Raw genomic sequence first — 13,655 nt, forward strand, 5'->3', positions numbered from 1 at the left:
CCAATGCTAGGAGTTTGGTAAGTAAATTTGATGAATTTGAGGTATTGCTCAAAACATCAAAGGCAGATATTGTTGGGATATCAGAGACATGGTGTCACACAGATATAAGGAATGCAGAACTGGAATTTGGGGAGTACAATGTCTACAGAAAGGATAGACAGGATAGGAAGGGAGGAGGGGTTATGCTATTAGTTAAGAAGCATAAAATCCAAGGAAGTGAAGCCAGTCGACATCGCTGGACAGTGCAGTATCGAGTTAGTTTGGTGTGACATAAGCATTGGGAGATCAAAATTGAGAGTAGGAGTGTGCTATAGGCCTAATGACTCTGATGAGTATAATAAGAAACTGTACAGGGAAATAGAGTGGGCCAGTAAATCAGAGAGTCTTATAATGGGAGATTTTAATTTCCCAGATATTGACTGGAATTTGTAGTTTGGTCACTCACACACTAGCAAGGCTTTTGTGGATTTATTGGATGATTGTTTTCTACATCAGCATGTTTGGGAGGCAACTGGAGGGAGTAATACTCTTGATCTGATTATCAGTAGTGATTCTTCGTGCATTAAGAATCTGCAGATAAGGGAACCACTAGGTGGCAGTGATCACAGTGTGCTGAAATGGGGTTTACTCAAAGAGGTAACTACCATCAGGGGTAAAGGGAAGAGTTTTTGCTTTCGTAAAGGCGACTATGATGGTCTGAGACAGTATTTAAATTCTATACAGTGGGACCAACAGCAAATTCAAAACGGGAAGCATTTAAAGAACTTATCTTGGAAGCTACTAGGGTTTACATACCAACTAAGAAATATTGTTTATGGTTTAGGCCTAAATGGATGTCAGATGAACTAATGAGACATATGGCAGAGAAGAAAAATGCATGGGATACATAATAGATTAATGGGTGACATGGAAGCCTATGATAGATATAAGCTGGTCTGTAACCAAGTCACAAAGGAGATTAGGCAGGCAAAGGCAGATTATGAGAAATCCTTGGCAAGGGATGCAAAGAAAAACAGAAAAGAGTTCTTTACCTATGTAAACTCTAGAAGGAAAGGGATGAATCAGATTGGTCCACTGGATATTGATGGTTTAACAGTTGATGATCCTGCTCAGGTGGCTAACAAACTAAATGAGTATTTTACATCTACATTCACACATGAGGAGTTATTCAGGAAGAGGAATGCCAGAGGTGAAGTAAACTCTGGCAGTGAGCTAGATGATTTTGTAATAACTGAGAGGAAAGTGGAGGGTCGCCAACAGTTAACCCACAGGTTCCCAACCTTTCTCGGTTCACGGCGTCCTTACTGTCCCAGTAATTTTTTCATGGCACCCCTAGGCCAAAAGAAATACCTAACAGAGTGGTTTTTTGACCTTTTAATATATACCTATATATAATAATTTTATTCTTTATATAGAGGTACTAAATAAAGATCAATTATAGATCACCACAAAATTAAAAAGATACGGTACGATGGATATTGTATCATACCCTTTATATTGTACCCTTTTTATAATGAAATAAATGTATAAATTTCAAAATAATAATAATAATAATAATAATAACTTTAAGTAACTTAAACCCAAATTACACGACACCCCAAGAATGTTGTTGTGACACCCTAGTGTGCCACGGCATTCCGGTTGAAAACCACTGAGTTAACCCATTAACATCAAGTGGTCCAATGTGATTCAATCCCTTCCTTCTGTTATTAATATAAGCATAGAAGTTTTTGCTGCTGTTATTTGCATTTTTTGCCAGAGACGTTTCATATGTCTGCCTAACTTCCTTTGTGACCTGATTAGCTTGTATATATCTATCATAGGCTTCTGTATCATCTGATAATTTATATGCATCTCATGTATTTTTCTTCTCTTCCACAAGTCTCATCAGTTCTTCTGACATCTGTTTAGGGCTAAGCCTTGAACAGTATTTCATAATTGGTATGAAAAGCCTAGTAGCTTCTATTATTAATTCCTTAAATGCTTTCCATTTAGAATTTGCTGATGGTAACATCATCACTTGGTCCCACTGTATAGAATTTAGAAGCTTTGTGAGGCCACTGTAGTCACCTTTGCAAAAGCAAAAACCCTTCCCTTTACCCTTGATGGTAACTACATGTTTAAAGAAATCCCACATCAATACACTGTGAACATTGCCACCTAGTAGTTCTTTTATTAGCAAATTCTTAATGCATGAATAATCACTGCTTCTAATCAGATCAAGAGTATTACTCTCTCTTGTTGCTTCTCTAACATGCTTCTATAGAAAACATCCAATCTGGTAAATCCACAAAAATCTGGCTAGTGTGTGAGTGACCACCCCACAAGTTTCAGTAAATATCTTGAAGGTTAAAACCTCCATTATAAGAAATTCTGATTTACTGTCCCACTCTGTTTCCTTGTACAGTTGTTCATTGTACTCATCAGAGTCATTATGCCTATAACACACTCCTACTCATTTTTGCTCTTCCAATGCTTATGTCTCACCGATGAGACTCAACATTATACTGTCCACCCATGTCAGCTGGGTGCACTGCCTTAGATTTTATGTGCTATCATTGTAGATTCCAAATAACTATTGAGTTAGATAAGCTCTTATACTTAGATATCAGTGAAGCTATTGATACTGTTTCACATTTCGATTGTGTCATCATGGGCACTTTACTGCAGTACTATGGATCAGAGTGTTAGTGGACGCAATAGATATATACATGGTCATGTCTCTTTGTAGACATGTATGGTGAGTGGGGTTCCGTGGTGGTCATTCTTAGGTCCCCCTTCTGTTTTTAATAATTATTAATGATATTTGCTAAGTTCGCTATAATACAGAGGTTGGCTCAGTGGCTGACAACATTAATCAGGTATGCTGCTTCAAGAAGATCTAGATAAACTAGACTGATGTGTATTGTTTCCTACTCCCACCACAGTACTATAAAATCTTTTATAGAGCACTAGGAATGCTGCCCCTATTTACGTATATAACAGTTAACAAATGCCAGTATTATTTGTAAAGGCTGGATCTTGCAATTTATGTGTGTTCATGTTCATTAGTATTACATGGACTATAGCTGTCCCTGTAGTTGTATCAGGGAAGGGGAATAAATAAACTGGTAATCAAAAAATATGAAATTTAGATTTTGTATGGCCATCAGCCTGGCTAGAAAAACCTAAAAAAAAAAAAAAAAAAAAAATTATTCTTTAACTGGACAGAAATAAAATACAATTCTGTGCCTGTTAAGCTGAAGCAAGAATGCAGCTGCACATACCACAAAAGTTACTGGGACTGTTCTGTTTAAAGCTGAATAAATTCTCAGCCTATATCTAATAAACTGTTGAACTGAATCAACTAAATGTCTAAACCTCAGACTTAATTCTTCTATTCTGAAGAAATTTCACAGCCCCATTGACAGTTGCTTTCTGCCACTAAGACCTGTTCTGTGTTGCTAACTAAGATTACTCCCAGGGGCTCACATCTGTGAGTATGGGCTTGGCACACCCAGGGTCCTGAGGTGGATATCATCATTCTTCTCTTTCTTGGTGATTCCTTTCTGCTTCTGACTTCTTAGGGTAATTCAGAAATTTTTTTTGGTTGGTGCAGCATAAGCCTCAGTCTTCCTTGCACCATATGGCTAATAATGACAAAATAAGAACAGAAAAAATTGTAAATTCGTGAAAATAGCATTAATTAAATATCTCTTGGAAGCCAACCTAGTCTGGATGGGGGGGGGGAATAATGAGAGAGAGATAATAAAATAAATACAATTATATGTGTATAGCAAGCATTATAAAATTTGTAAACCAGGAGGAATGGTATTGTATGAGGAAACAGCACATGTTTGTTAAAGGTTTCTTATAAATCTTGATAGAGGTAACATGTATCATTAATTAAATTAAACCTTTGGAAACACTTCAACCACAAAATAAATATCACAAATTAATTGATACTGTTAATAGAGTTTAAGTGGATTTATTGGATGATTGTTTTCTACATCAGCATGTTCGTGAGGCAACGAGAGGGAGCAATACTCTTGATCTGATTATCAGTAGTGATTCCTCATGCATTAAGAACCTGCAGATAAATGAACCACTAGGTGGCAGTGATCACAGTGTGTTGAAGTGGGATTTACTCAAGGAGGTAACTACCATCAGAGGTAAAGGGAAGGGTTTTTGTTTTCGTAAAGGCGACTATGATGGTCTGAGACAGTATTTAAATTCTATACAGTGGGACCAAGTGATGATGTTACCAACAGCAAACTCAAAATGGGAAGCATTCAAGGAACTAATCTTGGAGGCTACCAGGCTTTACATACCAACTAAGAAATATTGTTCAAGGTTTAGGCCTAAATGGTTGTCAGATGAACTAATGAGACATGTGGCAGAGAAGAAAAATGCATGGGATACATACAAATTAATGGGTGACATGGAAGCCTATGATAGATATAAGTTGGTCTGTAACCAAGTCACAAAGGAGATTAGGCAGGCAAAGGCAGACTATGAAAAATCCTTGGCAAAGGATGCAAAGAAAAACAGAAAAGAGTTCTTTACATACTTGAACTCGAAAAGGAAAGGGATGAATCAGATTGGTCCACTGGATATTGATGGTTCAACAGTTGAGGATCCTGCTCAGGTGGCTAACAATCTAAACGAGTATTTTGCATCTACATTCACGCATGAGGAGTTATTCAGGAAGGAGAATGATGTAGGTAAAGTAAACATTGGCAGTGAGCTGGATGATTTTGTAATAACTGAGAGGAAAGTGGAGGAGAGATTGTTGGGGATAAACATAAAAAAGGCACCTGGGGTGGATGGGATCTATCCAGTTATATTAAAGGAGGCAGCAAAGGAAGTAAGCAAACCCTTAGCCATAATTATGAGAGCTTCCTTGGACTCAGGGGAGGTACCTATGGACTGGAGATGTGCAAATGTGACCCCAATTCACAAAGGAGGTTCAAAGGCTGACACAAGTAATTATAGACCTGTTAGTTTAACTTCTGTTCCAGGTAAATTAATGGAGGCACTGGTTAAAGAAGCACTGCAGGATCATCTAGACAAGAATTCAGTTATAGCTCAGACGCAGCATGGTTTTGTTAAGGGCAGGTCTTGCCTGACCAATTTGATTGGATACTATGATGTAGTCACAAAAGAACTGGATGCAGGGAATAACTTTGATATTATATATTTGGATCTTAGAAAGGCTTTTGATACTGTTGCACATGGAAGACTGCTGCACAAATTGGAGCAGTGTGGCATTGGAGGCAAATTGCTGCTATGGATAAGGGGATGGTTGAGTGGCAGAAGACAGAGAGTGGTAATCAATGGACACTGCTCAACGTGGACTAATGTTATTAGTGGAGTTCCTCAAGGTTCAGTGTTGGGTCCGTTGTTGTTTTCGGTGTTTATGAATGATATTGATGATAGGATATCAAGTTTAATGTCCAAGTTTGCAGATGATACAAAGGTTGGCAGGGTCGTTAAGGACAATACTGACGCTATGCTGCTGCAACAGGATCTGGACAGGTTGAACAGATGGGCTGAGAGGTGGCAAATGAGGTTTAACATCGACAAATGTAAAGTGCTGCATATGGGAAACAGTAACCCCAGAGCAACGTATCAACTCTGCGGTACTACACTGACAGTGGTGGAGAATGAAAAGGACCTGGGGGTAATTGTGCAGGCAGATATGAAGTTCTCTGAGCAGTGCAGACGAGCTGCAAGAGTAGCTCATGGTGTCTTGTCAATGATATACAGGAATTTTTCTAGCAGGGATAAGGAGGTGATTATTCCCTTGTATAAGGCAATGGTAAGGCCACATCTTGAGTACTGTATACAGGTCTGGAGGCCTCATTTCAAGAAGGATGTAGAGCTGCTGGAACGGGTACAGAGAAGGGCAACAAGATTAGTAAATGGAACAAAGGGTTGCTCTTACGAAGAAAGGCTTAAGTTTTGCAAATTACAGAGTCTGGAGACTAGGCACCGGCGAGGTGATCTGATAGAGGTGTATAAGGCTTTGAATGGTTTGAGCATGCTCAATGCCAATGGGATTCTTCATCTTTCTCAGAATAATCACCTCAGAGGGCATAAATTCAAATTGAGGAAGGACGGATGTCGGATAGATGTGCGGAAATTTGCCTTTGGCCAGCGGGTGGTTGGTTGGTGGAACCGACTTCCATCACTGGTTGTTGAAGTTGATAGCCTAAACAAATTTAAAGCTCAACTGGACAGGTATTTCGAACGAACGGAGGGGTGAAATGGGAGTGGTTTTTTTTTTTTTTTTTTTTTGTTTTTTTTGGCTGATGCTGAATAAGCTTGCTTTCTTGCATCATATGCCTCTGCTAATGCTAATGCTAAGGCAGATGCTGTTCTGCTCCAATGAATGTAATCATTCTTATATCAAAATAAATAAAATAAACATTAACATAAGATTAAGAATAGAAAGCTTTGGCAACACTAATCCTCGGAGGATTGAACATGTCTTCTTACCCAAAGAGATGCATGTCCACACCCGAAAGATTTAGACTTAAATAATAACACAAAAAATACCACAAAGTGCCCCACACGTACTATCTTTTCAAAGGATGCTGGCACTTGTGAACTCTGAAAAGGGGTTGTATTTAAATTTTATTTATTTATTTTTTTTTTGATATAGGGATGGAGCAGAATAGCACTTTGCCTTATCTTACCTGTAATCCTATTAGCAGCATTAATTAATTTGCTATATTTAATTTGTTGTTAAAGTGTTTCTTGTGTTTAATTTAACAAGGGGATGGAATTTTATTTGTGAACTCCACATTGATTACAATTTTGTGATTATGCTCTATCCACAGTGTCGGGTGCCTCCGTAGCCAGGTGGGAAGGAGCAGCAGTGCATAGCACACACTTCTTTATTAGACCGGGGTTCGAGCTCGTCACCACCAAATGCAGAGGATGCGGAAAAGTCAGGGAATGACCACTGCATATTCCCGGAGCAATATGGCCTTAGTTGCTAATGCTCCTAAAAACCAAAATAACTAACAATAACATAACTATCCACTGTAGCACACAATTTTCCATTTTGTAAATAAAATTTTCCTACATAGCCATACAATATACAATCATCACCTTAGCTTCAGTAATACAGTACAGACATTTTCATTTGGAATCTACTTACAGAAAAAAATATAGATACTTTGCCATTTTTCAGTATAGGGCTCTTTAAAGCAAAAATATAAAAATTGGTTACTTGTATATTTTAATTGAAATAACAAATATTATATATTTCTTATAGCTTAGAAATACCGTATATAATATTTTTAAGTTTTAAGATTGTCTTCTGAATAGTAAATCATATGAAATATTGTAATTTTGGAATTATTTTAGTTTCTCTTGCTATTATTTCTCTCTTTAAAATCTTTCAGAATATAGTGTAGAAATTTTTATAATCTTAAGAAAACATGTTAAGTTTAAGGGGTTTGCCTCTTCAAAAGGTTGCAGTTTTTTAAGACTTTTCTTTAGAACTTTAAGAAAAAGTATTTTTAAAACAGAAATTAAGGTAATTGTTCTGTAATAAAAATTTTTCAGGTGCGAGCAGGTGGAAAGGATAATCTTCGTGCTTTCTTTAATTGGTTTTATTGGTGCATAAATATTGGAGCCTTTATTGCTGTAGGTGGTATTGCTTATATACAGCAGTCAACAAATTTTACGTTTTTTTGGGGATATATAATTCCAGCTTGCTGTCTTGGTGTTGCTACTGTGATTTTCATTGCAGGACACCCTCTTTATTCCTGCCATCCTGCTTCTGGAAGCCTAATCACTAAAATATTAGCAATACTTAAAGAAGCATATAAATCAAATCATCGTTTCAATACAAGACAGGCAGTTTCTGAAACCTCAAGGTAAGTGTTGACCATTTTTTCCTGAAATAAGTGGCAGTATAAAATTGCAGAATATCTAATTTGAAACTGAACGTACACTACATATTTTAAATAAAAGGTATATTCACAAAGTTCCCAGAATATATATATATTATAATAAATCTCCCGTAGATAGGAGAGAAACATTTCGTGACATATTTAGAAGTTGATGAATGCCTAGCAGTTATAATCCATTCTCAAGTATATAAGTTGTGTTCCTTGATTTTATCAGCTATCCTAATCAATTGTACAAGCAAAATGGCTTACTTTTAGAGAAAATCATTAATGGTAATGAGATTTGTTTATTTGAATGGTTTATAAACCAAATCATAATTTCTGGAGTGGCAGTTGCTACCGAAGAAGTTTTGAATGGACAAGAGCAGAAACAAAGTGATTTTAGAAGTCTCAGACCATAAAGGCATTGCTCACTTCAAATTCATAACAAAAGGCTATGATTTACCAAATAATGAAATGTATGTTGAAATTGGTTGCAAATTCCTTGCTGTATTGGCCACTTTTTTGACCATTCGCATTGTTTTATTTGGTATGATGATCTAATCTTATATTTATCATATATCTGCACAAGTGTGTATGTTTGCATATTTAACTATTAAAATTCTTTTTGTATGACAATTTTGAATCAAAAAAGCCAGACAAGTTTTGGGAGTTTTAGGGGACTTGATTTTGGTTCATGATAGTGCACCAGATCTAGTTTGGTTAATAAGCAACTCACTGGACATGGAATAATGGTTTTAGTATAAGATAAAATCATGCACCATGTTTTTTCTCATTAGCATTAGCAGTGGCAAATGATGCAAGAAATTTAATCCACCATCTGCTAGCTAAAAGCAAACTTCTGCACATCTAGTCTTTTTGAATTTATGCTCTCTTGTGTGTGTGGTACGAGCAAGAGGAAGACTCCCATCAGCATTGTGCTTGCTTAATCTATTCAAAGCCTTAAACACCTCAGTAAGATCACCTCTCAAGTGCCTAGTCTTTGGACACTGAAGCTTTTTTGATAAGAGTACCCCTTTTTTCCACTCACCAATCTTATTACCCATCTTTATACTTGTTCCAAAAACTCTATATCCTTTCTAAGATGAGGCCTCCAGACCTGTATGCAGTACTCAAGATGTGACCAGACCATTGACTTATACAAAGGGATAATCACCTCCTTATCTTTGCTGGCAAAATTCCTGTATATCATTGACAAAGCCCCATGAGCTGTCCTGGCAGCCTCTCTGCATTGCTCAGAGAACTACATATCTAACTGCTCAATTACCATGAGGTCTTTTTTATTTTACACTACTCTGAGTGTAGTACTACACAGTTGGTATGTTACTCTGGGATTACTGCTACCCATATGCAGTGCTCTGCCTAGTTAAAATTCAGTTGCCATTTCTCAACCCATCTGCCTAACTTTTCTAAATCCTGTTGCAGTGGTGTATTGTCATTAATCACCCTGCCAATCTTTTGTATCATCTTCATACTTGGACATTAAGTCTGATATGCTTTCATCACTATCATTGATAAATATAGAAAACAACAATGGGTCGAACTCTGGATGACCCCGCTCATAACTTTAGTCCATGAAGAGCATTGTCCATTGATTACATCCATAGCAGCAGGTTTCTCTTAATGTTGCACGCTCCAATTTGTACAGCAGTCTCTTATGTGCAACGATATCAAGATCTTTCCTGAAATCCAAGTGGTTAAGGTAAAGAAAGCCAACACGGGAAATGGTCGGCTAACTTACTCGAAAAATTAGTTTGCCAATACCGCATGCTAGCACTACTCACTCGGTAAACAGACAGTAGGTATTATCGGTCTGGAGTAGAAGTTGAGAACGATATATTGATTGACAGGTAGGCGTGACATGATTTGTGGTGGGTTTCAACAGACGAAAAGATACTGTGTAGTCATTGGTTGGCATTATGATGTGCATTTATGAGTAAAGAACGGTGCATAATTAGTTTTGTAATGAATGCTAAACAGGTAATAGTAGAGATGAATCTTTTAAAGATGGAAAAAATTTGTAAGGAAAATAAAACGTTTGATTTTTTGATGAAAACTAAATTAATAAGACCGAAATTGTACTGTTTTAAGTGCAATAATTATTTTAAACTAATTGAATCATGAACAGAGTCATATGGAAAGTTCTGGCATTGTAAAAAATGTTCTGCATGAGTTTCTTTATTAAAACGTAGTTTTATGGAAAATACAAAACTTCCATTAAAAAGATAATGTATATTATATACCTTTGGTCAATATGCATGCCAGTAACTACAACAGCATTCCATCTGGAGATTTCAAAAGTAACAGAAATTAAGTTTTATAAGAAACTAAGAGATATTTGCGAATTGCAGTTGTTGAAAAAACCCATTGTTGGGTGGATCAGGGAAAACTGCAGAAGCAGATGAAACTTTATTGGTAAAACCAAAACATCACAGAGGACAAAATTTAACTGCTAAGAAGAAATGGATGTTTGAAGTATTTTAAAGAGAATCAAAATTTGTATTCATGAAATTCATAAAAAATCAGAAAGCAAAAACTCTTTTATGCATTATTAGAAAAGTAGTGAAGAAAAACATTATCATCATAACAGATGAATAGCACGGATATAGGCTTATTACGGTTTTAGAAAAAAAATTACAAACATTTAACGGTGAAACACAAGGAACATTTTGTAGATCCACATACAGGAACACGTATGAATGACATCGAAACCCAGTGGAAGGGACTAAAAAGTGTGACTAAAAGACTTACCTGTTGACGGGTCACACGAATGAATATATGTGGCTTCAAATTTATGGGGAAAATCATGAAGATACTTTTCAGAATATTATTAATTAAATTGCGAATAGCTATTGTAGTATAGCTATATGATTTGTATTCATGAAATTGATTTTTTTTTTTTTCCTGACCCAACCTTAAAGGAAATAATAGAAAAAGAAAGAAAGGTTCTTTATATATACTGTATATATATTATACACGCCACCGACCTGGTGATCGTGCTGGAGTATAAACAAGAAAATTTTTTTATATATTGCGAATAGCTATTGAGGTATTGATTGTCATTATGATCCGTGCGAGTGTCTTTAAAAATGAAAATATAGTAATAAAAAAAAATTATATTTTATTAATAAACAATTTTATCCACTAGTCCACACATGATTCTAAAGAAAAAGGTCAGGTTACCACCTCCACTTCGGGAAGGTTTCAAGCTCCCATGGGATTAAAGTGGAGGTAACCTGACCGTTTTTCACCATTATGGCAAGCATTCATTAGGGCATATTATTGAACAACAAAATAAAAATACAGTAATAAAAAAAATTTATTTTTTGTTAATAAACAATTTATCAACTAGTCCACCCATGATTCTAAAAAAAAAAGATCAGGTTACCTCCAATTCGGGAGTGGTTCAAGCCAAGTAGGGTAACTTGACCTTTTTCCACTATTATGGAAAGCATTAGGGCAAGTTATCATTGAGGCAAGTGACTATTAGTGCTTCTGACATTAGGGAAAGTGAGATTAAACTGATGTAATCGTCTGTTGTATTCATGCACCAATCAGTACATTGTTTGCCCCGCCTACCTGTCAATCAGTATATCGTTCTAGACCGATAGCATCTACCGCCTGTTTACCGAGCGAGCAGCGCTAGAGTGCGGTATCGGTAAACTAATTTTCCGGGTAAGTTAACTGACGTTTCCCCGTGGTTCTCGTGTTGGCTTTCTTTACCTTCGCCATCCAAGTATATGATATCAAAATTATCTTTTGCATCCAGTTCCTTTGTGACCACATCGTAGTATCCAATCAAATTGGTCAAACAAGAATTCCCCTTAATGAACCCTTGCTATATCTGAAGTATAATTGTGGCCTTGTCTAGATGGTCTTGCATTACTTCTTTTAACAATGACTCCATTATTTTCCCTGAAACAGGAGTTAAACTAACAGGTCTGTAATTACTCTTGAGCATGAAGGCAAGTAAGGCTCCTGTAGTTGATGGCATATGCCCTGTAGTTTTGAGGGAGTGTATTGAACCAGAGGTTAATTATGATTACCAGTGGAGATTCCTTTGGATTGGAGAATTGCCAATACACAGAAGATGTGTATAGAATTTAATACACATCTTCTGTATGGAATTTAATACATATCCACTGTATAGAATTTAAAAACTGTCTGAGACAACTGTAGCCACCTTTACGAAAGCAAAATCCTTCCTTTACCCTTGATTGTAGTGACATCTTTAAGTAATTCTCAAATCAATACACTGTTATCACTGCCACCAGTGGTGCTTTTATCTGCAGATTCTTAATGCATGAATAATCACACTGATAAGGATCAAGAGTATTACACCCTCTCGTTCACTCTCTAACATGCTGTTGTAGAAAACATTCATCCAGTAATTCCACAAAATTCTTGCTAGTCTGTTAGGGACCAACCTACAAGTTCTGGTCAATATATGGTCAACAGTTAAAATCTCCTTTTCTGAATGTAAAACATTTGCTGAATGATTATTGTTTCAAAGATGCTGACTGAGTGTGAGCTGCTTTAAAGCAAGTGCTAAAGGCAGTGGTATAAAATGATTTCTCAGATTGTTTCCAATCACTTGACTGTTTTTTAAAAAAACTGTGTTGCTGCTGAAGGATAACATGGAAATATTCCTTAAAAGTATGTATATTCTTTAATTTTTGGAAAAAAAAATTCAGGAACTTTTTGAATGTACTATGTATAGGAAAAATTTCATGAAACACTTTATGACCAATTTCACTATATTTTACTGTATTTGTGTTTCTGTAATTTTACAATATGTCTGGAATTTAGTCCTCCTTTTCAATTTGCCATTAATTGTTTCACTGATTGTGAGAGTTTGCCAATCACTAACTCTCTGTTGAGGGATATTTTTAGTTAAAAAAAAAAAGTTAATTCCTCCTGTCCCCCCACCCAAATTTCCCTGGCTGTGTTGTAACTATCAACCTTACCCTGCTTACCTGTGATATCATATACACTTGGGTGACAGAACTGGCTATCTTTGTTAGCCATAGTCATTGTGCCTATAAAACAATCTTTGTGTTTACTGTTCTCAGTAATGGAATTATTTCTGAAACGAATAATGAAAAACCAATCAAGTATGTTAAAAATTGTTCAGATGTTTGATTAACCAGTTATAATTTTGATAAGCTTGTCAAGGAAGTTTAAAGTCATTTTTGAATAATTTTATAAATACAAGAGAGGTTCAAAGTTGACTTGGACTTTTATATTTTACAAAAATATCAAAGTGATGCATACCAGAATCGTTAAATTTCTTATTCTTTTTCAAGGTATTGGCTCCTTTACACTGACAGTTTTGCCAGGTAAGGCACTAATGCTTGCAACATAGAAAGAAGTGGCTGGTTGCACAGCCAATTCAGGATGTTGCACTTGAATGGTTTTAGTTGAACATATCCTTCCTAAGTGTTGCTTCCTGGGCTTGAACAAGGAGTTAATACTTGGAGTTAAATCCGAACTGTAAGGCGAGCAGTTTATGATATTCCAGGTCAAGCATTTAGATGATGTCATCAAATTCACTGTGTGTGGGCAGCCATTATTGTACAGAGAATGATTTCCTTTGATTGTCCCCCCCCCCCCCAGCAAGCCATTTCTTGAAAACTGCTTTATGCACTTCATTGTGAGGCAAGTTGCATGTTGTTTATACCTTTTTAACACATAATGATTTATCATTTAACTGATTAGTATTGGTGGATTAAAATAAAAGATATTGCACCT

General features: G+C 36.2%; 1 protein-coding gene across 1 annotated transcript in view; it reads left to right on the top strand.

Moving 5' to 3' along the window:
- Positions 1-13,655, top strand: part of LOC150089150 (solute carrier family 15 member 4-like) — a 78,879-nt gene that overhangs the window by 1,565 nt on the left and 63,659 nt on the right. The window contains exon 2 of the mRNA XM_090389513.1: positions 7,558-7,871. Within this exon, the coding sequence (XP_090245639.1) occupies positions 7,558-7,871 (314 nt within the window). The remainder of the gene's footprint in view (positions 1-7,557; positions 7,872-13,655) is intronic.

The sequence above is a fragment of the Mastigoproctus giganteus genome, chromosome 2, assembly GCF_048544385.1.
Source record: "Mastigoproctus giganteus isolate SK-2022 chromosome 2, ASM4854438v1, whole genome shotgun sequence".
Taxonomy (NCBI): domain Eukaryota; kingdom Metazoa; phylum Arthropoda; class Arachnida; order Uropygi; family Thelyphonidae; genus Mastigoproctus; species Mastigoproctus giganteus.